Below are 25,967 nucleotides of genomic sequence, written 5' to 3' on the forward strand. Positions count from 1 at the left end.
AAGGATATCCTAGTCCGGAAACATGGCACACACTCGTAACCAAAGGTCCGAAAGAGGAAAGATAACCCAATCCGGAAACATGGCACACACTCGTAACCAAAGGTCCGAAAGAGGAAGGATAACACAATCCGGAAACATGGCACACACTCGTAACCAAAGGTCCGAAAGGGGTAAAAAGGAAAGTCAAGTCGTCACACGATGTAAAACGTCACACTTGAGTCACAATAAGAGTAAGAATGATCATGCAAACATCATATGACACGGGATCTTTAATGTCACATTCATACTTATGGCTTGCATCTCACCATAAGTACAAATGAGAACATCACTCCCGACGATCATACCGCAACTAGAGGGCCTATGGCTCACCCCTAGTATCCGGTAGGACCGAGACTCTCACAACAGAACAATACACGGCCTTATCCAGAATATGACTCTTCACAAATAACTATTTGATAAAGATACTCATACTTGTCTTGTATTAATAGACATTCCATTTTCTAATTTAACACGCCGGTTAAATAAAATATAATAAATGATAATGAATGAATTACGTTATATGAAATTACGGAATAAAATGTGACTAAGCCCATATGGCTCATTCATGAGCCCAATATGTGAACCATCCTAAGCCCAAACAACAATTGATGAAATCTAACAAATCCAACTCATAAAACATGACTAGTCCAACTAATAAGGCATAAAGAGTCCATTTACCACAATCAAATGAGCCCAACAACTAAAAATGTGAAAGACGATATTAACGATTTACGCTATATAAGATACGAGACGGATATTTAATTATTTCAAATAAACCAAACTTTGCGCCAAGAGTCCTCATACCACGGCTCAATGGCACACCCCTTTTTTACAACTCACTACCACCCACAAACAACCCAAACTCACCATGGAAACCGTCTAGCCCCGTCTAAATGCAGCCGCAACTAGGCTATCTGAAAACAGCCCTAAAAACAGTCCATAATCGGCGCAAGAACAGTCCCAAAACCACATTTCTTGCCATTCAACTCCATGAGCAGAAAAAAAGAAAGAAAATAAATGTCCCTGAAACTCACAGGCATTTGTCGTATGCCTCAGCGAAACACACACTTCAATTAGGTAAGGAATTGGCTAAGGCTAATGGTACTTAATTGTCTATCATCCTATCAAAACTCAACTCTGCGAAATCAGGACATTTAGTGATGCTTGCAAGCTACTTAAGTCAACACTACCATTGATACTCTCTCCTAAACATCCTGTCAAGCTCCCCATTTCCATATGTATAGACGTATAGTTGAACGTTTATATTGAACAATCACGTATCTAAGGCAAGGATCTAACACTCTTCTAGAGACTGGTTGAGGAAGAGATACAACAACAAAAAGAAGCAGCTGACTATCGACTCGGGCTAACTAAAGACGACAATCTAAGAACAAAACCACCGAATATCGTCCAGGCAAAACTCGAATTTTCCGTCCCAAAACAGAGAAGAAAAGCAGTACCAATCACGGTTCAAAACAAAGTTCCAGCCGCCATTTTTGTCCAAAATCAAGACGGAAATTGAAGACAAAGGTAAGACGGAAACAAGCACGCTTAGAGTACAAATAACCAATACATATTTCATCCAAGAAACTCAAAAAAGGGAACAAAAACAAGCCTGGCCGCTGCACATAACAGGGCATTTGCATGGAACCCGCTGACGCCCTCCTCCATAACCGAATACAGTAGAAAACGAGTCAAAAACTATCCAAATAGTCAAGTAAAATAACCAGTAGCACCACAAATTCAACCACATACAAGAGGAAGACCAAAAAGGACTAAACCTTACTAAACAAGAGCATGTAAAACGATTACAACAAGATGAAATTTCGACATTTGTCGAGTAACCTATCACCGTTACCTGTTATGAGCTCTTAAACGTCCAAGGAACCGTCCAAGGGTGATTCTAAACCCAAAATGGAGGAGATTAGCTCCAAAAACCGCATCTTTGAAAGACGGCCGAAATGAAACCGGATGAAAGGTTGGCTCTTTTTTATATAGGAAGAAGGAGAATGAGGAGGGGAAGCTAATGGTACAAAAATAATGGAGTTTGGTTGAGAAATGGAGGAGGGATCTCGGGTTGAAGACGAGAATGAAAATGGCGATGGAGTTTCTATTTAATGCTTGTTGCTGCTGTGTTTTTAAAAAAAAGGAAGGAGAAGGAGTATAAAAAGGGGGGTGGGTACACGGTAATACTAACAATATAATAATAATAATAATAATAATAATAATAATAATAATAATAATAATAATAATAATAATAATAATAATAATAATAATATATAAATATATTTAAAAGTAGAGTGTGGGGTGGATAAGGGTGTGTGTGTCGATTTTTGGTTGGTCCGGACTAAAGTGGGTACAAATGAAATGTGACGGTCTAAGGTTTAGACGGAGATATGTCTCGAGTCTATATTAACTTGAGACGGAAACTAATATTATTACTGTACGACTAAAAATGTATACATATATTCTTATATAAATTATGCCTCAAAAATATAATTTAATAATACGTATTTTTATATAAAAGAGCTTTTATATGTATTACTTTTATAAAAATCGTGTTTGACATAAAATTAATTAAATTGAATAATTCAAAAATATATAATAAAGTAATTAAACGATTTAATAAATTTTAAATGTCAAAGTGGGAAATTCGCGGGTGTTACATCGATATTCGTCACCATTTTATTCGTGATCATGTGGAAAAAGGACATGTTAAACTTATCTTTTGCAAAACCGAAAATCAAATTGCCAATATTTTCACTAAGTCACTTGCAAGAGAACATTTTGAGAAATTTAGACTAGAAATTGGGTTAATTAATTGCTTGTGATTTTTAGTGTGAGTTTTACAAATTTTCTTAATTGATTAAATTAAAATTGGATATATGTTATTAAGTATTCTAAGTGCATTGATATCACATTTAGACCAAAAATTGACAACGTATTCGTGAGTCGGTAATCACTCAACCTCATATCTAAATTTACGTTTATAATATACTACCTTGCGTTTTTATTTCGAGTGATTGAAATTAATTGGTTGGGCCAACTACCTCACTTACCACATTTATTGGGCCATTTACTCCCTCAAACCAACCGAACACCCATAACCCACTTATCCCTTCATCTCCCAAATCCATAAACTCCCTCAAATCTTACCTACCCTTTAACCCACCATGGTCAAGACCTCTTTCAATACCCCTGTACCCGTCAAACCAGTAAAAATGACATCCCCACCTGTCACATCTGACCCACCGACAACAACAACTCAAACCATGCCTTCACAAAAAAATCTCCCATGCCTTTCCTCCACAAACCTCAACCACAACTCCAACCCCATCACCGAACCCAGAACCACCAAACCCTCATCCAACACTTCTCTCCACTGTCCCACCATCATCGGTCCCATCTGACGACATCCCCATCTCCACTATGGTCGGGCGGCGTACTCGAGGAGGTAGGAAGAAGAGTACTACCGTCCCAAGCTCTTCCTCTGAAACTGTTACTGTGAATGTTGATGATATTGAAGAAACTCCAATCGATTTGAATGAGAATCCGACTAAGTCTGCCGAGTCAGATCCGATTCCGGCAAAGAAAACCAACAAAAGAAAAGATAAAGCCTCTTCATCCCAATTACCCCTATCTCTGAAAGTGTCGAGCAAAGTAACATTGAAAACCCCACTGTCAATCCCCTTGTTGAAACACCCTGTGAACCACCCTTGAAAAAATCGAAACCATCAAAGAAGAAATTAGTGTACCTTTCACCCTCTAATTCGGTATCCCTAGTTTCTAAATGGGATTTAGCTCTTGTTTGGGAACAACTCGAGAGTTTGGATCTTCCCACCTCCATTTACAAAAATTGTGAGAGGTTGACGAACCCCAAAGCCATCCATTCTCTTCGGGTTTATAATCAATCTTGGTTCGAGCCTCCCGCCTTTCACACTGTCCGTGACATGATTTTGGCTCAAAGTTGGGAGAAACTGTTGGAATTACATGAACCGGTCTTTGTGAGTGAGGTGATTCAATTCTTTGCATCCGTCCGAGTGGACAAATCGGGTGATTTCCTCACGGCTAAGGTGAATGGTAAGCCTCTGAAACTGACTCAATCTGATTTTGCTACCGCCCTTAATATCTCCACCGGAGGTTATGATAATCTCTCCTCTGAAACCTGGATTGCCTTACCTTACGCCTCACCCCTCGGCGTTGCTCAAATTGTATGTCCTAAAACAGTCACTTGTGGTCCTGTTAGCAACACCCAAATACCCCCCACCTCTTCGAATCGTCTTTCACATGCTTTGTCGTTCCATTTACCCTTCGGGTGACCGGGGAAAACTCTCCATAGCCCAACAATACCTAATTTATCACATTGCAACTCACAAAAAGGTGAACTTGATTGGGTTAATGTTTAAGCGCTTTCATCTCATTTCGACCAAACTCCGTAAACCCTCTTCTAGCATGCTACACTTACCCTATGGAATGTGGTTATCACTCGTGCTCAAGGCACATGGGGTGTTAGTAAACTCTAGTTTGGGTTCATTAGACATGTGTGACATCATGAGTGATGGTCAAATGGGGAAAATGCTTATCAAAGTGGAAAATGATGAATTGATCTCTGTGAAAATTAAGACGGATCCTGAGGGTGGGTCGTCTAGTCAAGTGCATACGGGTAGTATGCGGGAAGTTCTTCAAGCTGTGGCTGAGTTGAGTGCTTGGATTAAGCACGATGCTAGTCAAAAGGATTTGGCCATCTCGGCTCTTACCTCCACCGTGGACCTCATTCGTGGTGAAGTGGACATTATATCCACTCTTGTCTCAACAAAGGAAAATGGCGATGATGCTCCATTGGACGATGATCCCTTGGGTAGTGACTCGGATGGTGACCAAGCTTCCTCTCCTTAGCCTATCCCATCCATTTCGGCCCCTTGACCTTATCCTTGACTTTTCTTTTATCCCACCATGTTGTGCCCTCCTAAGACAATTTTTTTTACTCGTTATTTTGATGCTTGGTGGTGTATCTTAAACTTTATTTAGCTGTGGTGAACTATGGTTAACTTATGTTTAATCCGTATGTTTATGTTGACTTTGTTACCTTGTCACGGTTATATGTGTCTTTTTGTGTTTTCTTGTGGTTATCTGCACTCTAATGCCTTTGACATCCCTATCCTTTTTGTTGATGTCAAGAGGGGGAAAAGGTAAACTCATGCTCTTAATCTCTTTGCACATTGATTAACTAATGTCTAGGCCTAACCTTCTTAGCTTCTACTCTTTTTTTGGGGCAATGTAAAATTGTCATGGTAAGTATGATTTAAAGTCTTGCTTTATATAAGGTAATATAGTCCCTTCTCTCATATGATCTTGCTTGATTAAATCTTGAATTAAGGTGTTTACAGTGCTTATACATTCGTTTGGGGCTTGTCATCATCAAAGGGGGAATTTGTTGGGTTCCTTATGATTGATGATAACATGCCCATTTGATGTGTGCTTTCTTAGTTTACCTTTTCAGGATTTATGGTTAAATCAAGCTTGGATTAAGAAGTGTTGAAATTGTTAATCATCCCATTGTATCGAGTCTTAAGTGTCATCTAATGTACAAGTGAGAAAGTAGAGTATCTTAAAGTAAGAGAAACAGTTAAGACGACTGTTACTTTCACAAGTAAACAGCTGCTTGGATTGTTGCCACAATTCGTAACACTTGAAGTCTTTTTATCTTTCGAAAATCTTTTACGTGTCTCTTATTTTTCAAAGATAAACTTCAAATTTTTATTAGGATTTGGCCTTCAATAAAGAGTGGTTTGAATAATTATTATTTTCAAAATGTTTCCTCTTTATGCAAATTTGACCCTTTGGTCCTTTAGAAAACAAGAAATGCTTTTTGCCATATTTGTGTAAACTTGTCATCATGTGACTTGTTTTTCCCTCTTTGTTTTCTGAATTTGCATGAGCTTTTATGGATAGTTTTCAAACACTCTTTCCTTTCTTTTGCCTTTGCATAAGAACCTTCTTTGGTGCAAGTATTGGGTGATTGTTGAGGCTCTTCACATGTGTGGTCTTTGACCCTTCAAAACCCTAGCAACTCCCTCACCCATCTTCTCTATAAAAGGCGAGCCATTCCTCCATAAAAATCCCAAGACTTTTCTGAAATATTTTCTAAGTTTGCAAATTGTTTTTAAAGCTTAAAACCGTGTGTCCTTGCAAAACTTCTAAGAGTCTTCAAGTTGTTACAGTCGTGGCTACTGTTACTTTAACATACTAAACTCTCTTGCTTATGAATTGTTGATCTTGTCAAAGTTGTCCATCTCTATTCTTTGTTAAGAATATGTTAGTGGAAACTTGATCCTTATAACATTCTAAGTGTGTTAGTAGAGTTAAGGACGGAGTAGTCTTCAACTCTTGGCAACCGGAGTAGGTTGCGAGTTGGCTTGTCTTAAGAACGGAGTAGTTCTTGGACTCGCTTTACAACCGAAGTAGGTTGGTGTTTCTATTGTACGGGTCTTTTAGTTGTCGGAGTAGATCACTAAAAGAAATCAATAAAAAGTAGATTGGACGTAGGCACTTGAGTTTCTTGCCGAACCAATTCAAAAATCATGTGTTCAATCTTCTTCTTTTATTTCCGCTGCTCTCTTATTTTGTTTGCTCTTGCTTTGCTTAAACTTTGAAGTAACAGTTCATCATACTGTCACATTTGGTCTGCAGTCTGTATTCCATAAACTGAGACAAATAGCTACAGTCATAACAGTTGTTACTTTCATACTTCAGCAAACATTCATTCCTATACTCGTTTAATCTTGCAATATTATTCGTAGTATTCACGTATCACTTTTGTTCTCATAACTCACTTTAATTCAATAAAGTTGAAGTTAAAATTTTTAAATAGTACCTAATTCACCCCCTCCCCCTCTTAGGTACTCGAATCCATAAACTCAACATATTTATACTTTCTAAAGTTAACAAGATATGAAAACACGAAATGAAACTAACGAATTTGGATTAAGGCTCGATGACCCACTTATATACGTGGGTCATCAAGCCTTAACCCAAATCCGTACCCCCAGATTATTCAAGTCGTGTCAATTACTCCCTCTTATTCAAAATAAACTTTTCCTTTTATTTTGACACAAAAATTAAGGAAACATATTACCCCACCCTATAAAGAAATTTGGACCACACAAATACACGACCTCAACATACAATTAAATTTAAACTATACAACACTTACCAAAACATAAATTAGGGAAATTATTGTGAATAGATGAAAAATAAAAGGAATAGGAAAGTTTATTGTGAATAGGAGGGAGTAGGTTTAAAACCCTTTGAAGGTTCCTCTTCTCTCGACAAAATCATAAACCGACATTCCAAGAAAACTTAGCAATGAAGAATGATGAACGATTCAAATCATTAGCCATCAAGAAAACTAAGAAGAACAACTCAATAGACGATCTAAACGACGAGATATTGCTTGAAATCTTATGCGGGTTGCCTAATTATAGCACTGCACTTCGCTGCAAAACCGTGTCGAAGCGCTGGTGCGCTTTAATTTCCGACCCATCGTTTATTCCTCAATGCCAATCAATTCATAGTGAAACCGACGAAGATGATCAACCTTGGACGTCGTTGCTGATAGATCTTAATCATCAACTGACGGCCATTGTCGCAAAACCTTATTGTGAAAGTGTATTCCGGTCTCCGACATTATCCCTAGACTTCCTTCCGAAACCCTACACAATTTGTTCGACATTCAGAGACTTGGTTTTGTGCTTTAATGTCAATCGGTCAACGAAAGTAGGTCAATTCTTCGTAGTTAATTTGCTAACCAAACAATGGATTACTCTTCCATCCTCTCAAACCGACAAAGAACCTGTATGGGCCGGTCTTGCGTGTCGAAAGGGAAGTTGTTTTAGAGTCGTTGTCCTTCGTGCTATAACTGATGAACGTATCATCAACGACGATCCTTTCAAAAATTATCAGTTGGTTATTTACATATCAGAGACCCGGGAATGGAAAAATATAGATCTTCGAATCGACAACCAGCCTTGTTTTAAATGGTATCATAGTATATCCTTTACTGGGGTTGTTTGTAAGAGCGTGGTGTGCTTTCGTCAAACCTCGTATTTTGGTGCTTTCAATCCGTTCCAAGTTACTTCAACTTTTAATGGAACGTTGACAGCAATACCGCTGCCATTACCTCCAATAACTGGAGAAAAATTACTGGAAAGTTGCGGAAAATTAATAGCTACAAATCACTTCCTTGGATTATGTCTGTCGCACGAAAATAGTACTCAAACTGAGAAGGTAAGGTTTCCGATTTGGAAACTTGACCTGAATCAACTTGAATCAATTAATGAACTAGCTCTTGAGTGGGAACTGGTGTCCGACCTTAATGATTCAATTGTTGTACAACCGGCGATAGCCAATGCACTCGATGTTGGTGGCAATGGTTTATACCACGTCTTGGATGTGCACCCAAATAAGGAGCACTTGGTATACTTGCGAATGTCGGGTGATAAACACTTGGTTGTTTGTAATACTAAAGTAAAATACGTCAAGGTTTTGACACAACTAGAGCTCCCTTCTATTCGATTTTTACCCTGTCATAGCCTTCTCCAAGGTTGGCCGATGCCTATCCCTATTCCTAGGATCCTACCTGAATCCTAGGAAATTGACACTACCCAAAAGCCAAACCTTAAACATGCAAATTCCTCTAAACTACCCTCACCAATTTCCCCCAACAAATTAGCCTTAGTGATAATTAATTAGTGAAATTACCCATACCGGGTCAAACCGAGTCCTAGAAGGAGACTACTCACTAATCATATTCCTAATTGCAAGAGAAACAACAAATATGGAAACTTTAAACATAAACATGGGTGGAAGATGAATTCTACTACTAATCATGCAAATATCCAACACAAATTATGAAGAAAGGTGATTTAATCTAATAACAAGGTTTAGTAAACTAAAAGGCACAATCTTTAACCCAATCCACTCAAAGATTGAATCTTTGAATGTAAATAGCAAGGATGAACAAAAGAAAGAGAATCAAAGAAAAGAAAAGCAATGAAAAGATGAACAATGGTGAAAACAACAACAATCAAACAAAAAGGAAGTAACTTTAACCACAAGCAAGGTAAATATTCAAAAATAAGGGAAGTATAAACTAAGGAAGTATGAAATTAACAACTAAAACAAAGAAATAAATATGAGGAAAGGAAATATACCAACAAAGAAGAAAGGAAATAACTTGATTGAATTGATTTCTTCACAAAACTAAGAACAAAGTGAGATCCAATGTTCTTCCCAATTTTCTCTACCTAACCAATTTTTGATCCAAAAACAAGTGTAATGAAAAGTTGTTCTTACAAGGTTACCCCTTTTCTATATATACCATGGGCTTAAAAACATCAAAATACAAACAATTCTCAAAAACAGCCCGGTTACTATTCCCAGCCGGTGTATCGATACACCGCCCGCCCCTTAGTTACACCGGCTGGAGGAAAGTTACACCGCCCGCTCACAAAGTTACACCGGCTGACCAAAATTACACTGCTCCTGATCACAATGCACAGGCTAGGGGAAGGAGATACACCGACAAGGCTAATCTTGATCCTTGGCCACCAAATGTTGATTGGTTTTGCATGGGGAAGCGTGCAACACTACAAAAAGCTTAGCAAATAATCCGGTGAGACTCATTTAGGCAAATTAATCATAAACTTGAGTAATTATCAATTAAATGCACCAAAATTAGGACTAAAGCATGGATTTTTGACAAGAATGAAGGGGCGATAACGTAGTTATCAAATATCCTAAAACCAAAAAGCAAAAACATCATACGGAATCTCCTAAAAGTAAATAAAATAAAAGATTTTGTTCATAAATAATCCAGTTTTTCAATTATGTTGTCTGTTTCTCTATCAATAAAAGCTAACTCCTTACGCAGAGAAACATAGCGTTGCTGGTGCCTGGCAGTGGCATACTTGGAAACTTGACCTGAGACTCGATAATCATGGACAACCTCTTCGACGGGAGCTGGTATCGCGACTTGATGGTAGTATCAAAGTAAAAGAATCAATAATAATAATGATCAATAAACCAAATGAGTCAAATGTTATCTGTATAAGATATATAAACCTGAAAAGTTAATTAAACAGTACGGGTTTATATATACACAGATATTGAGATTTAATGACTCACTTATTTTTATGGGTCGAGGAAGAAGACATGAAATTTAATTGGTTAGAGTTTGAGTTGGAGTCTCGAATATTTATAACCAACCGAAATAACCTACCCCTCATATTCTCAATAACTCTCCCTATTTCGTTTTTCATCTATTCACAATACTCTCCCTATTTCCTTATTTGGCAAACGTTTTTACTTATTTTAATCACCGCACCCCACAACAATACCCATATTTTATCTTATTTTAATAACCTTACCTCCACAACAATACTTATTTTAATAACCTCACCCCACAATAATACCACACAATACCCTTCTCTCTCTCCAATCTCCTACCCCTACTACAATACTTTATCATATCATACTCCCTCCCTTAATATTGGGTGCTGATGAATTCACGGAGTGAATGAACTAAGCCACGGACAATTTAAGCTATCATACCCCTGAAAAGCTGTTTCATGGGCCCCATGCAAAATCTGCAATATACAGAAAAGGGCGCTACAGGCATAGTTCTCACATTTCCCGTGGATGGGTCTATTCATCCCGTGAAAATATGAGCACCCTTAATATTTATTGAGAATAAGATGGAGTATTTATTAAATTTGACCCTGAATTATTTTAATCGTCTATCACATAAATATTTTTATACTTTCTAAAGTTAACATGATATGAAAACACTAAATGAAACTAACGAATTTGGATTAAGGCTCGATAACCCATTTATATACGTGGGTCATCAAGCCTTAGGGCTCGCTTGGAATGAGAGTAATTATTAAGGGAGTAATAGAGGCTAAAATAAGAAGAAATGGAAGGAGATTGGTGATTTGTGGTGGTTGTGGAAGGTGGAAAGAGGTGGTGAGGGAGGAATTATTACCTCCATATGGAGGTAATGCATTACTTGAGGGAGGAGGTGGGTAATTATTACCCTTAATGGATAGACTATTACACTATCTTCCTCCATTTCTATCTCCAACCTCCATCACTTTCCTCCATTTTCTAGTTCATTTAAGCTCTATTACCCCCTTAATAGTTACTCTCATTCCAAGCGAGCCCTTAACCCAAATCCGTACCCCCAGATTATCCAAGTCGTGTCAATTACTCCCTTCTATTCACAATAAACTATTCCTTTTATTTAACACAAAAATTAAGGAAACACACTACCCCACCCTATACATAAATTTGGACCACACAAATACACGTTCTCACCATACAATTAAATATAAACTACACAAACACTTACCAAAACAAAAATTAGGAAAATTATTTTTTTTTTTTTTTTTTTTTTTTTTTTTTTTGTCAGAATGAGAACAGTCAACTTAAGCTATAGCACATTTCGCAATAGCATGAGTTGTCCGATTGAGAGTCCTAGGACAAAAGCTAATAGCAAAGCAATGAAAACAGACAAGAAGATTACAAATACAACATAAGATAGAAACTGCATCCTGCGTTTTGGCCTGAAGGCCAGCAACCTGATAGACTAAATTCAAGCAGTCAGAAGACGCATCAATGTGAGTGAAACCTTTTGAAAGGGCATCTGATAGAGCGAGATAAAGTGCATTAGCCTCAGCTTGGAAAGCAGACGAGGCCCAAAACTTCGCTTGGCCTCGATAGATGACCTCACCACTAGAACTTTTTAGGATCCAACCTGCAGCTGCCTGAAAACTAGGTTTCCAAGCCGCATCACATTTAACCCGAATATAATCTGAGCAACCAGCAGAGCCAATGAGAAAATGGGGGAAAAAATTCCTAATGCGTTCCATTTCCGAGAGGTCATCCTGATCATGATTCAGGCGTCTTTGTTGAGAAAGCATATATTGATGTTCAGCATCAATATTTAAAGAAGCATCCAAGGACAACAAGCTCATAGAACTGTATAAATCCACCGGTGATGAACGAAACTTCAAAGCATTCCTAATACACCATATCCTCCAAAGACCACTGACAAAGAAAGAGATGAGGTAACAAGATTGCTCTTTCTTCAGAAAAAGAGAAATCCAATTAATGATCCATTTTTGGAGATTAACATGTCCCCCCGAGTGTGAATTAATACCAAGCTGGGAACCCATCCAGATACGCGAAGCTAAAGGGCAATCCCTAAAAAGATGCTCAGGAGTCTCAAATTGTGTAGAAGAAGAGCAATTAACACAGAAGTAATTCCAATCAAGATTCCGCTTCATAGCTTCACTCCCCAGAGGAAGGGTATTAGTGAGGATTTTCCAAAGGAAAAGACGCCATTTCCCAGAAATAGGTAAGGACCAAAGACGTTGCTTACAAAAAAGCACAGAGGAGGATTCTAGCCGAAGACGATCTTTTGAAGATGCTTTCAAAGCCCACAGTTTAGAGAACGCAGTCGCATATCCAGATTTAATGGAATAGCAACCTGTTGAAGAAAGAGTCCAGTATATAGAATCCAAGCAATCAGAAGGTGGAATGGAAATAGCCATAATACGTGGAGCAACAAAATCCCCACCTTCTGCAAAACCGTGTCGAAGCGCTGGTGCGCTTTAATTTCCGACCCATTATTTATTCCTCAATGCCAATCAATCCACACTGAAACCGACGAAGATAATCAACCATGGACATCGTTGCTGATAGATATTAATCATCGACTGTCGGCCATTGTCGCAAAACCTTATTGTGAAACTGTATTCCGGTCTCCGACATTGTCCCTAGACTTCCTTCCGAAACCCTACACAATTTGTTCGACATTCCGAGACTTGGTTTTGTGCTTTAATGTCAATCGGTCAACAAAATTAGGTCAATTCTTCGTAGTTAATTTGCTAACCAAACAATGGATTACTCTTCCGTCCTCTGAAACCGACAAACAACCTGTATGGGCCGGTCTTGCGTGTCGAAAGGGAAGTTGTTTTAGAGTCGTCGTGCTTCGTGATATAACTGATGAACGTATCATCAACGACGATCCTTTTAAAAATTATCAGTTGGTTATTTACATATCAGAGACCCGGGAATGGAAAAATATAAATCTTCGAATCGAGAACCAGCCTTGTCTTAAATGGTATCATAGTATATCCTGTTAGATTTAATCCGAATAGAGACCATAAACTTCATACTAAATTATTCGGTATATACTAGATGCGGAAGCGTACCTGATTACATGACAAGAGGTTGGAATAAACCGTCTGAAGGGACGGTCTTCGGGATTAGGTCTTCTAGTAGACACACATACCACAAAGATCTCTCTACTGATGGAATGCGGGGAGATTAGGTTATTGTGTGCTACCAGGGACCATAACCCAGGTGACTTATATATAGTCTCCCTAATCTAATGCGCCCATCATGCATTAGTAACCTAATGGGTATCTACACAATTAAGATATCCGGCCCATACTTTATAAGACGTAATTAATATGCCCGTATTATATTATCCAGATGGATCACTATATTGGGCTAAACTTAAACGATAGCAAACAAATACAATTTGTATAATAGTGTGTCCACATAAATAGTATTGGACCCAATATTCTTACAATCTCCCACTTGGGTCAAATACAGATAGTGTGACATCTGAAAAATTGTATTCATTTTATAACCTTACGCGCTCAACAGTGCTATCAACATTCCAACCGTGTTATGCAATTCGGTCCATCAATCATACTAACATAGGATCAAAGCGGCCTTTGCTACAGTTTGTCGTAACAGGACCCTCAATGGTCACGTATGCCAATATAACCAACGACATGAATCTAGTATAGGTGCGTAGCATGGAAACAACATCCAAATGTGATCCAAAATATGTATATTTCCAACTGGTCCACCTTAGTGAGATCAACCAAAATTACACAGAGTGAAACCGTAAACCGAAAACCTTATTTCTGCAGAACTTAATAACCGTAAACTTTAATGTGTCTAACATGACAAACTCCCACTTAAACTGAATTTTCTTAAAACCGAAATACCCATTTGAGCAATTGGCTCAAGAAAGACCGTGGATGGTAATTCCTTAATAAGCGGATCCGTGAAATGGAGTTTGTATCAACATGTATAATTGACACCTTTTCACTCTGAATTGTTTCTTAAACAGTACATCACTTATAATGTCATTAGAAACTATAATAACTGCACATTTGTCATAAATCACTTAAGTGGTCTTTCAATACCGTACTGAATTTGCAGCCTTAAGACAAATGTTTATAACCAACTAGGAATCGAAATACCAAATGATCTCAACCTGAATCGATCTCCTATAAATAATGTTTTGTTCCAAATATAAATACAAAACCATATTTGGCTGCCCTTAGTGGATCCAAGATCCTAATCCGTATTGTCTTAATATCTGTCCAACAAACTTTAGAATGTACGCAATATCCAAACGCATACAAGCTAAATATATACCATAATACTTAAACACATTAAATATTTCCTGAGACACCTGAATTTAAGCATTAATGAATTTTTCTGAATATTTTCCTTAGGGCATTTGAGACTAATTTGCCTCCTTAACTGAAAAGGTATTAACTAGAAATAATTTTCATACTCCCACTAAATATTTATTATCTGCAATCATCTAACACATTCATCTAATATTAATTAAGATGATAGCATGGCAGATTTATAAACTTTATGACGGAAAACCTTACTTGAGCTTTATTGGATGAATTCCCTTATTGCAGAAATTCTACTTTGAATCTATGAATTCAAGTTCTATCTAGTTACTGCACTGAATAGTTTCGTCAATGTCACCATTGCAAAATAAACCTTTAACATTCATCCAATATAACCAAAAAACTGAATATGCCTAAAAGTCCTTATAGTCAATACCGACACGATGATCCTGATTGTCACATTACCTTTTACACCCTTCTTGGTAACAAATGAATATTTGAAACCAATATATTTCACAACTTTAGGTAATGGAACAAAGTACAAATATCATCATTCATCAAATGACTTATTTTCTTTATGGCATCAATCCACTTATAGGAGTTAGGACCTTCAATGGTTTGGCAAAAGGCGATTAAATCATCTTTACCATTCCATTATTTAACTCTTATTACAACTAGTTAGTCTGTCACTACATTGTTGTCCATTTTTATCCATATAGGAAAACAATGTAATTAATGTAGTTGTATACCTTATTATGTGGATCTTCTAATGAATTGGTTATTGAGATATTTGAGTTTGTTTAACCAAATTAATCTTATAATCATGTATAAGGAGACTTAAAACAATGTCAATTACCTTTTCTCCCACTCAAACTCAATATTCTCAATGAACCCCTTAATTTCCGTCTTAAATAGCTTTATTGTGGGATCATTACCTTATTACCCTTAAATCTTAAGTACTATCCAACAAAATAGTCATTGACCGTCCTTAAGTCCAACTATTAACCTTATGGCTTTTAAACCTCAACCTTAATTAGTTGGACAACCCAAATGTGTAAATTATTTACACTATTATTAAATGGTCAATGCTATTGTTAGAAATTTATCCAGAGATAGCTGCATTCTTAAGAACTTATAACTAAAGTAATATGGAAAAGAGTATGAATAATCGCACTCCTTACCAGGCCTTAGGATCTTGTTTGCATACATACTACACCATCCATATTAATCCTCATATGGTGTAATAATGTCAAATACAAGATCAAACTTCTCTAGAAATTCTTTAAAATAACCTTGACATTGTTATCCTTAACATCATTTGCCAAAGTATTAACACTTATGTGCAAAATGACATAATTATTCCTTTACTGAGAAAAATAACTCAGTCAAATATCACTGAAAACGTCAAGAACTTAAAACTTCTCACAAATGAGATTTAGATATCCATGCCTAAAATCCGTCTACAAATTAACATAATAATTTAAACCATTAATACTTAGATGTAGAATGGTTCACCTTTCCGTATATATGTTAATAATGAGACATTTAAAAAAAAATAAAAATTGGTATCTAATCTTCCCCCTTTAACTCTTAAATATGAATATCCGAAGTAAAGGGGTCAAAAATTTCATTTTGACACAAAATTTTAATTTCCCTTTTAATGTGTCATACCGAAGAGAAATTATAGTTTCATAATTCTTCTTTATATCCATTGAACTTTAGTGCAAGTTTACTTGAAAGAGATTTCAATCTAAACTATATAAAGTTATCAAAAATGATAGGTTCACCCTTATTTGAATTAGGAAAACACAAAATTAATTATTTCTCAATAGACAAGAAACCAAATTTGTCCATACAAAAATAACCCTTTCCACCTAAAGGTGGTACCGAAAGTATTTTCCACATACAAATAAAAGAATAAGTCATTAATGATAACTAAATTAGTTGACTGTCTCAAATAACTTAGATGATGACATGCCCAAATAGATGAATCTTTCATCATCAATTGGCTTGTTACATCTCAATTATACTTGCATCAATATACTTATGTGGGTGGAAAAACCAAATTCACCCACCAAACATGATTGGATATAAAAATTAACCTTAGACAAACCGAATGAGAAGTTTAACTTTACCGACACGCCAAGCGTTAAAATTGGTACTAGATTTTCCTTATGTGTCCAAACTCTTAACAAACTAACGACTAAAAAAGTCTAACCTTATGTTTGTTATTGTTTCTTTGAGTTTGACTTTTGCAGCTTCTTAATGAACTTCTTAGTTAACTGGATTAACTGAAAAATGCCCTTAAATATTTCCTTAATATTGCCTTAGATAATCACTAAACAATGCATTTTGAATGCCCTACTCCATCCTCAAATCACGTGAGTCCACACGATCCTTTCCTTATGAGTAGCAATTATACATTCTTAAAGCAATGTTAAGATTATCGCGCCCCGAAATAAGTATTTACATTCTCTTACCATTCATTTAATAAATGGTCACATCCGAATTGAGAATGTAACCGAATATGACAGATATAATGAGCATAAATGTCAATTGAATGAACAAAACAATGTCCTTATATTTTGAATAAATTCAAATAATTAAAGTGTCCTTGCAAAATTAATATCTAGTTAGTGGACATAAAAATTAATTAGTTAAGACATCATTCTTTAGTAATTGTAATCAAATATTGACGATAAGCTCACGTCGAATACCAAGCCTTCCTTTGGGCCGACTTAATATTCACATGAAAACCCAAATAATCGTCACATATTTATTACCCAACGTGTATATGCAATTCGGCCAAATAATGGTTTTCCTTTGGGCCGACCATTATTCGCATGAATTACACACACTAAACCCAAGAATTGAATTTATTCACCTCAAAAACTTAATGGGCATAATCCTTATAAATGTCATAAATAAAATGACACTCCCTTAACTTAATTTTCAGATTCAAATATTGGCATCCCCATCAACACAAGACACCTAGCACAACATTAAGTTTAGTCTTTGGACATAAAATTAACTTGTAAGTGGTCATCTTGGTGTAGTGATCAAGTATTAACAATAAATTCTTATCAAACATTATGTCTTCCTTTGGGCCGACTTAATATTCACATGGAAACTTTACAATTGTTACATACTTATCACCACAAGCATGACTGAATTTCGGCCAAATAATAGCCTTCCTTTGGGCCGACCATTATCCGCATGAAACTCAATCACACAATGTAGTCATAATATTCTAAATCATTCAACTTACACAATAAAGGTTACTTTGGCAACTTATTGTGTCGTTCAAACAACCTAAAATATTAGACCCGTTATTATAAATCCGATTGGCCAATTATTAAATCTGAAAACATAAATTCTTAATTGACAAGTGACTTAAACCTTTAGTGATAATATACAAAACTATATTAAAATAATTTCTCTGCCATATAAGCCCGTAAAACTTGTAGACTACACAGTACACAAGCATATAACCTTAATTTTCACTTGTCAATATGCCAAACCACGACTAAGCAGAAATAATTTACATCATGCTCATGATTTCTTCTAATCTTGCCTTACCCATGGAACCAAAATCCATTGTTACATGATTTAAATCATGCCTTATCTACATCAAATACTTAAATAGGCGAAATTTTAAATCTTGATTCTTTAGTCCAAATCCAAATAACTTAATATGAGTAGATTCACAAGGAACATATCAGATGTAGTCCTCAAGGTAGATAAAACGAATTTCAACATACCATGAAGTATGAAACGCAAGATTATGAACTTGTTAATCAACAAGAAAACTTTACGGGTTAATGGCAACCCAAATACTCTACCAGATGTTTCGTCAGAAACTAAACCACCAAATTCAAGATTGAATTGCCAAAAAAACAGAGTTAAACCCAAAAAAAAAATATTCCTATTGATTGAGGAGTAACATAGTAGCGACAAATACTTTACGTAGTAAATTTTTCCCAATAAAAAAAACTTGCCACTTAAAAACATAAGCCTCTATGTAATTACCAAATTATAGTCATCACCAGAAAAAACCAAATGAACAACATTACAACTGTCTAGCATATGCATATACCCGCAATTCCATAATCTCTTATTCAAAATTACACCAAACATTAACTCAGAGATTATTATGGGACACGGTTTATACTGTATGTGTGAATTTAGCCCACCATCATATTAGTTCTGACTTAGCTGAATTGTCTAGCACTTGACCTAACTTAATTATCAAAACATGAGATAATAACCAATATAACCCTGACCATTAACCTAATTACTTAAATCGTTGACCTCAAAATTGGCCGAGCACTTAAATTTTTAAGTCAGATTATCAAATACGGACAATCAATCAATATATATACTTAAAAGAGGAACTTTTGAAGTGATTTCATTGGCTACTACATTTGTTCAATAAATTATGGGTATAAATAAAAAGAAATTATTAGATATTAAATTAAGGGATAAAGTTTGATGTATTTTTAATCGCCACCTAATTTGTTGAATACTCTAAGAGCAAGTACAGTGGTAAGCGACAATCAACTAGCTTGGCAATTCCACCTCATCTTCTAAGCTACTAACATTCTAAGCTAGTAAACTATTCCAATGGTTTATTAGCTTTTATACTAGCTTGATGGGACCTACATGTCAAATTAATTTTTTCTTAAACATAAAAAGATTTAATGAATTTTATTTTGCAAATTAAAAATACATGTAATAAATACGAGAAAATTGATTAGCGCTTAGCGGAGTTGTTGCGGTCGAGCACCACCTCCAATTAATCGATCAAATGGGTTGACTTTCAAATGTGTTCCACTAAATCAGCTTTTAGTTGGTGATGCAAATTTCTATCTCGGATGTTTACATCCCTAGAAAGAAAATTTCGAAAATCTCCAACGGGCCCTTGTTGAACATCAATAGTATTGGTTTCCGAAAATCCATTTGAACATCAATGTTTTTATAGTAGTGCCAATAAATCATATTACTCAAGGGTAAAGCATTTAGAGTTATACGTAGATTTTGATTAAAATGTAAATCAAATAATAAGAATAAATAAAAAATTAATAGAGCTAATTTCCTATTGGTTGTTTGGTAAATGTGGGGCCATCTAAGCAAGTAGCTTAATGAAGCTACTAGCTTAAGCCAAGCTAATATATATATCCTTCTCCAATGGTGTAGCAACTAGCTTGCAATTTTATGAAATTGCAAGCAAGTCCCTAAGCTACACCATTGGACTTGCTCTAACAATAATATATTGTGTATCAAAAATATACATTAAAACTGTTCTTAATTAAGATAAAGTTTGATATATTTTTAATCGCACTAAACGTAAAAGACCCAATTTAGAGTTTTACTCATAAACAACTACTACTATTGTATATATAGCTATAATGATCATTGATCAACTCATATTTTTTCCAAGCATTGTTTTCGTTATCAATGCAGTAGTCATACTGAAATGATGAATTTGAGTTCTTTTGTTTCTTATTTATTTATTTATTTATTTATTTGTGTGACTTTTAATTAGTTGTTCCATACTTCCATCTATATAAATCTTTAGACTAATCCTAACTATTTTGTATTTTTATACGTATATCATTATATTTTTTTCACTTATTCGTTTGCTTCTTGATTTTAATTTTTAATTTTTGTCATCCTTTTGCCCCAGGTCAAATTATCATGCATGATTATATTATTGGAGAAAGATCTCGACAGACATGTGAAACTCATATAATAAGGTAACTAATACTAGGATACATAATATTTTACAATTGAGTTTAATCGAGACTTTTGTGCTACATATAACATAGTACGATGGATGTAGTGGTGGAGCTAGGGGGCGGGGGCGGAGGGGGGAGGGGGGGTGTGGTGTGGGGGCTAGCAGAGGCGGTCGCCCCCCCCCTCCCGACGGATGAAAATTTTGAAGTTTTTAATTAAATTTTTGATTTTTTTTCGAATGTACCTTATGAAATTAGTCGTTCGCCTCCCTCCTAAGTTCAAATCCTAGCTCCACCACTGGATAGATGACAATGATTTAAAAAGTATTTCTTACGAGTAATTAACTAGAATTTGAACATGATGCAATAAAATAAATTAAAACTAGAGGCTTCGAGTGAGCTACGTGCATTGTTAAAATCTTTAATACAAAACTTAAATCCTACTCCAAAGGGAGTATAGGTTTGCCGTATAAAATTGTAACTAAGAATCCAATTGACTGACGCTCTTTTATATAGCAACAAATTATGTTGCAATACTATTCCTATTTGGTTTATAGCTTCTCCATGACGTCATATAATATTTGTTTAATTAATGATTAATATTCGTTTTTGTAATAAAATCCTCCTATATGAAATATGATTACTAGATCTGAAGTATCATTCATAATATTATAAATGTAAGTGAAGGCTTTTAAATAAATAAGTAATTTTGTGTCTACCAAAAAAAAAAAGTGATTTTACGAACACTACTTTTTATCAGTCAAATTAGTATTACTAATTAAATCACTGTAACCAACAATTCAGAAATGACCCAAGTAACCCCAAATTAAAGTGACCCACGCCTTCATCCAACCTGATTCGAAATGACTCAAACTCAGAAAAGACTTGACAATGGCACATCCGAAATCAAACCAAAATCCAAATTTAACTACCACAACTCGCAACTTTCTCTTTCAATTATAGATAGTAAATATGTCGGAGCTTATATATAGATCGGTTACTCAAGTTTGATAAAAAAAATCTATATTGGGTGCTTAATTCATATTCATGTTGTCACGGGTCATTATATGCTAGGCCCAATCTTATCTTAATTTATGCTTAAGATATTAATGATTGATTAATTAACACTTGGTTAATGAATGAAAGTTTACAAGACAACTCTAATTGGATGTGAATTATGACTATTGGTATCATATGAAACTTATTCTTTCAATTAGAGATGAAGCTCATTCCACTCGCAAACATTAAGCAAAATATTTTTAATAAATAAAAGAAGTATAGGGTATTCATCCCTTAAAACTAAAAGAGTAATCCGTTGATTTTAGGATTATATTAATTCCTTTATCGCTTTAAGATTGAAATACAATTTAGGCGTAACTATGTAAGGTCATAAATCAGTTTTTTCCTATGATCAATTTAAATATGATAAATTCAGATACAAAGTTCTACCACAATTTGTTGAGAAAAATGAACATACATCGGATGTACTACCTTAAACTTTTTTGTTTTTGAGCATATATATGCAGTGACGGAGTTAGGATTTTAAGGCAGTGGGGGCGAAAATTTTCAACGGGAACGAAAGGAAAATATTATAGGGGGTCTTGAAAAAATTCGAAAATTTTAACTAAAAATTTCGAAATTTTCAAACTTCGTAGGGGCGATCGCCACTGCACTTTAAATGACTATGACTCTATGAGAAGCTCGACTATTTTTGACTTAAGACATTACTCCGTATTTTCTAACTCTTGAATACTGTGGTGGCTAACTTTAACATTATTTATGTCAATTGTTAAGCATAAGGCTTTTCATATAAGTCATAGTATAATATATTTATAATAAAATAAATCTCTAACACCCAGAGCGCAGATAAGATGTCGTTCCGCAAAAAGAAGTATTTTATAAAGCCAACCTCATGTAAATATATAAGGCCATGTTGTGATATGACCCGGGCAACGCTCGGGCTTGAAATCTAGTTCATACAAAGTCAAGCAAATTCACGTGATATGCAAGTATCCTAATCATTGCATCTGCAACATAATTAATGAAAAGCACCATTGGGCAAAAGCTTAACAATTAATTGATGATTTACCCACAACGACAACCAATCGTGTAAACATAAAACGAAAACACCGACGACCGTATAATTCCAAATTTACGCATAGATTCAACCGAATCCAAATCACAACCATGATTGAGAAACGAGTATTGTATATCTCAAATTGAACCCAAATAATATAATATGAAGGTGGCTCTGATACCACTTGTTAGATTTAAACCGAATAGAGACCATAAACTTCATACTAAATTATTCGGTATATACTAGATGCGGAAGCGTACCTGATTACATGACAAGAGGTTGGAATAAACCGTCTGAAGGGACGGTCTTCGGGATTAGGTCTTCTAGTAGACACACATACCACAAAGATCTCTCTACTGATGGAATGCGGGGAGATTAGGTTATTGTGTGCTACAGGGACCATAACCCAGTGGACTTATATATAGTCTCCCTAATCTAATGCGCTCATCATGCATTAGTAACCTAATGGGTATCTACACAATTAAGATATCCATACTTTATAAGACGTAATTAATATGCCGTATTATATTATCCAGATGGATCACTATATTGGGCTAAACTTAAACGATATCAAACAAATACAATTTGTATAATAGTGTGTCCACATAATTAGTATTGGACCCAATATTCTTACATATCCTTTACGGCGTTGTGTGCTTTCCTCAAACTTCGTATTTTGGTGCTTTCAATCCGTTCCAAGTTACTTCGACTTTTAATGGAACTTTGACAGCAATACCGCTGCCATTACCTCCAATAACTGGAGAAAAATTACTAGAAAGTTGCGGAAAACTAATAGCTACAAATCACTTCCTTGGATTATGTCTATCGCACGAAAATAGTACTCAAACTCGGGAGGTAAGGTTTCCGATTTGGAAACTTGACCTGAATCAACTTGAATCGATTAATGAAGAAGCTCTTGAGTGGGAACTGGTATCCGACCTTAATGATTCAATTGTTGTCCAACCGGCGATAGCCAATGCACTCGCGGTTGGCGGCAATGGTTTATGCGACGTCTTGGATGTGCACCCAAATAAGGAGCACTTGGTATACTTGCGAATGCCGGATAATAATAAGCACTTGCTTGTTTGTAATACTAAAGTAAAATATGTCAAGGTTTCGACACAATTAGAGTTCTCTTCTATTCAATTTTTACCCTGCCATAGCCTTCTCCAAGGTTGGCCGATGCCTATCCCTATTCCCAGGATCCTACCGGAATCCGAGGAAATTATTCGTAATGACAATGTACAGGGCTAATCTGGTCAGTAACACTAACTTTGGGGTAAAAATTTGTAATGACAATGTGCATGGCCATTTTTGCACAGGGTCACAATCTCTTTGTGGCGGAATCCGCTACGCGTTTATATTTTGGTCACTCGAATATTGTTTTTGTTCGTTCTGGCGTTATTAACTATTTAACGAATTAGTGGTGGTTACTTATTTACGCTCCAGGACCGCGTTCTCTATTTTTTTTTTTTTTTTTTTTTTTTGGCGTACATTTGACAAAAGTCGATGTCCAGCTCTACAAACTATGGAAGCAAAATACTTGTAATGGCGTCAAGTATTTTCCATTTGACTAATGAATTTGAGAGATGAAACATAAGAGATATTCATTTATTAGTAAGTCTTGTTTACAATCGTTGTGAATTACAACGAAGAGATGAAAAGCACCATTACCTCCAGAAAAAATGTTGGTTTAGAATTTAGATGGATTTATACCTCCTTTGTAAATTATTCTTGTTTACAACGGTTGTAAACAAGGATTTGTGTTCATTTACCTACTAATCCCATTTACCTTTGCTTTCTCTTTTCAACTCTTTTCAATCATGTTCATTATTTACTCCCAATTTTTTTCGTTTCAACCCAATTTCCCACAATTTAGCATTAGAATCAATGCATAGAATCTTTACTCACATCACAAATGATTAATTAGAAGTTCAGATCATTGTGAGGCAAAAACAAAGAATTATAGCAAGATGGACACAGAATTTAGAACTCAATGAATAATATCAATAACACTAAAACAAGTAAATTATTTCCTTAATTTACAAATTAAGATCACTAGTTTTAAAGCCGTGCAAAAAAGGCATGGCTCCGCTAGTAAAAATTTAAAAGAAAAACTAATATATAAATAAGATACACTTAAGGTTTATATCAATTAATAAGAGAAAATTAGAATATTAGAATTGAGAAATTCTTGGGTACACCGGGTGTACCATGTCAAGGTACACCGATGGTACCATGTCATTGTACACCATACCCAATGAGAATATTAGATTCTCCATAAATAAAAGAAGATAATCTTGCTAAAATAAAAATTAAGGCATCTCATTAATTAGGGTGTATGATAAAAGAATAATGAGATGGCGCCACCCGGTGACGCTCAATTTGAGGCCACCGAGGGTATTATCGTAAATTTATTACTTATTTGGCTTTCCCTCCATCTAAATTTGAAATTTAAATTAAATAATGCTAAAGGGTAATATAGGAAGTTCACATTAGTAATTAGTTGTAACAACTAACAATAATAATAATTAAAAAAAAATCCAAAAGTGCCTATTTTTGTGGAATCGGTTGACTTGCATTTGTACCATGAGGCAAGAGCTTTTACAAGTTGTAAATAATATTCAATCCCTAATAGCAAGTATTAAGAGGCTTTGGCACAATGGTTTCTTACTGCAAGAGGGGGCAAGTTCTGCACGGGTTCGAGACTCATGTCTAATATTTTTGTTATTTTTATATTCGTTTTAGTTAGAATTTGAATATTAAATATGCCATTTTGCGAATTAAGGTTGTTGAAACAACATTTTTATTGGACCGTCATGTTATATTATAAAATTAAGACCATAAAAATGGTAAAGTATACTCTTGTCTTGTTTTTTTGTGCTCCATTTATGTAGGTGATTTGTTTACGTTTTTCTAATTATTCGTGAGCGCTATTTAAATCGAAGGTAAACAAATTACTGACGGAGGGATATGTTAAAATTGTATCGTGACAATTTAATATTTTATAATTTTTATTGATGACAAAATTATATGTTGGAATATATTTATAGAAATAAAGTTATATTCAAAATAAACAAGTGTTAATGAATTGAATTGAATTGAACTGAACTTAGCCAGGCAAAACGGTATTGAATTGAGTTGAGCTAAATAAAGCAAAATAGAATGATTTCGAAGGATAGTGAACTAAGTGAAGCTTAACTAAATTGAATAACCGAGCTAAATTGAGCATAATTAAATTAAACTAAGTTGCACATAACTGGAGTATGTAAAGCTTAATTCGAAACCCGTCTATTCATTATGATTAAATTTATTTTTTTATTGGTCCAATACTTTATTGTTTGCATTTTATTTATTCCTTAGTTTGGATATTTAGTTACTTGTCACCAAACTTACAATCTTTAGGCTTAACTTCATTTTTGCTTACACCTTTGTTAAATTTTTTTTTTTTTTTAGTTTTATTTAGAATTTGAATATGAAACATGTCATTTTGCAAATTAAAGTGGTTGAAACAAACATTTCTATTTGACCGTCATGTTATATTATAAATTAAGACGATAAAAATGGTAAAGTATACTCTTATGTTGTTTTCTTGTGCTCCAT

At 35.2% G+C, this 25,967-nt stretch overlaps 2 protein-coding genes across 2 annotated transcripts; one reads left to right on the forward strand and one right to left on the reverse strand.

Annotated features, from left to right (window-relative positions):
* The first annotated feature begins 7,404 nt into the window (after positions 1-7,404).
* On the forward strand, positions 7,405-8,688 carry LOC141637163 (uncharacterized). The gene has a single exon (XM_074446767.1). It carries the CDS (start codon positions 7,405-7,407, stop codon positions 8,686-8,688), a length of 1,284 nt encoding a protein of 427 aa, XP_074302868.1.
* Positions 8,689-11,525: 2,837 nt separating this feature from the next.
* LOC141637179 (uncharacterized) lies at positions 11,526-12,653 on the reverse strand. Its single transcript, XM_074446768.1, has one exon. It carries the CDS (start codon positions 12,651-12,653, stop codon positions 11,526-11,528), a length of 1,128 nt encoding a protein of 375 aa, XP_074302869.1.
* Between the last annotated feature and the right edge of the window lie 13,314 nt (positions 12,654-25,967).

The sequence above is a fragment of the Silene latifolia genome, chromosome 2 (assembly GCF_048544455.1).
Source record: "Silene latifolia isolate original U9 population chromosome 2, ASM4854445v1, whole genome shotgun sequence".
NCBI lineage: Eukaryota > Viridiplantae > Streptophyta > Magnoliopsida > Caryophyllales > Caryophyllaceae > Silene > Silene latifolia.

What these genes read in the sequence shown, in the direction of transcription:
- LOC141637163 (XM_074446767.1), top strand. Translation starts at nt 7,405, where the DNA reads ATGAAGAATGATGAACGATTCAAATCATTAGCCATCAAGAAAACTAAG.
- LOC141637179 (XM_074446768.1), bottom strand. Translation starts at nt 12,653, where the DNA reads ATGGCTATTTCCATTCCACCTTCTGATTGCTTGGATTCTATATACTGG.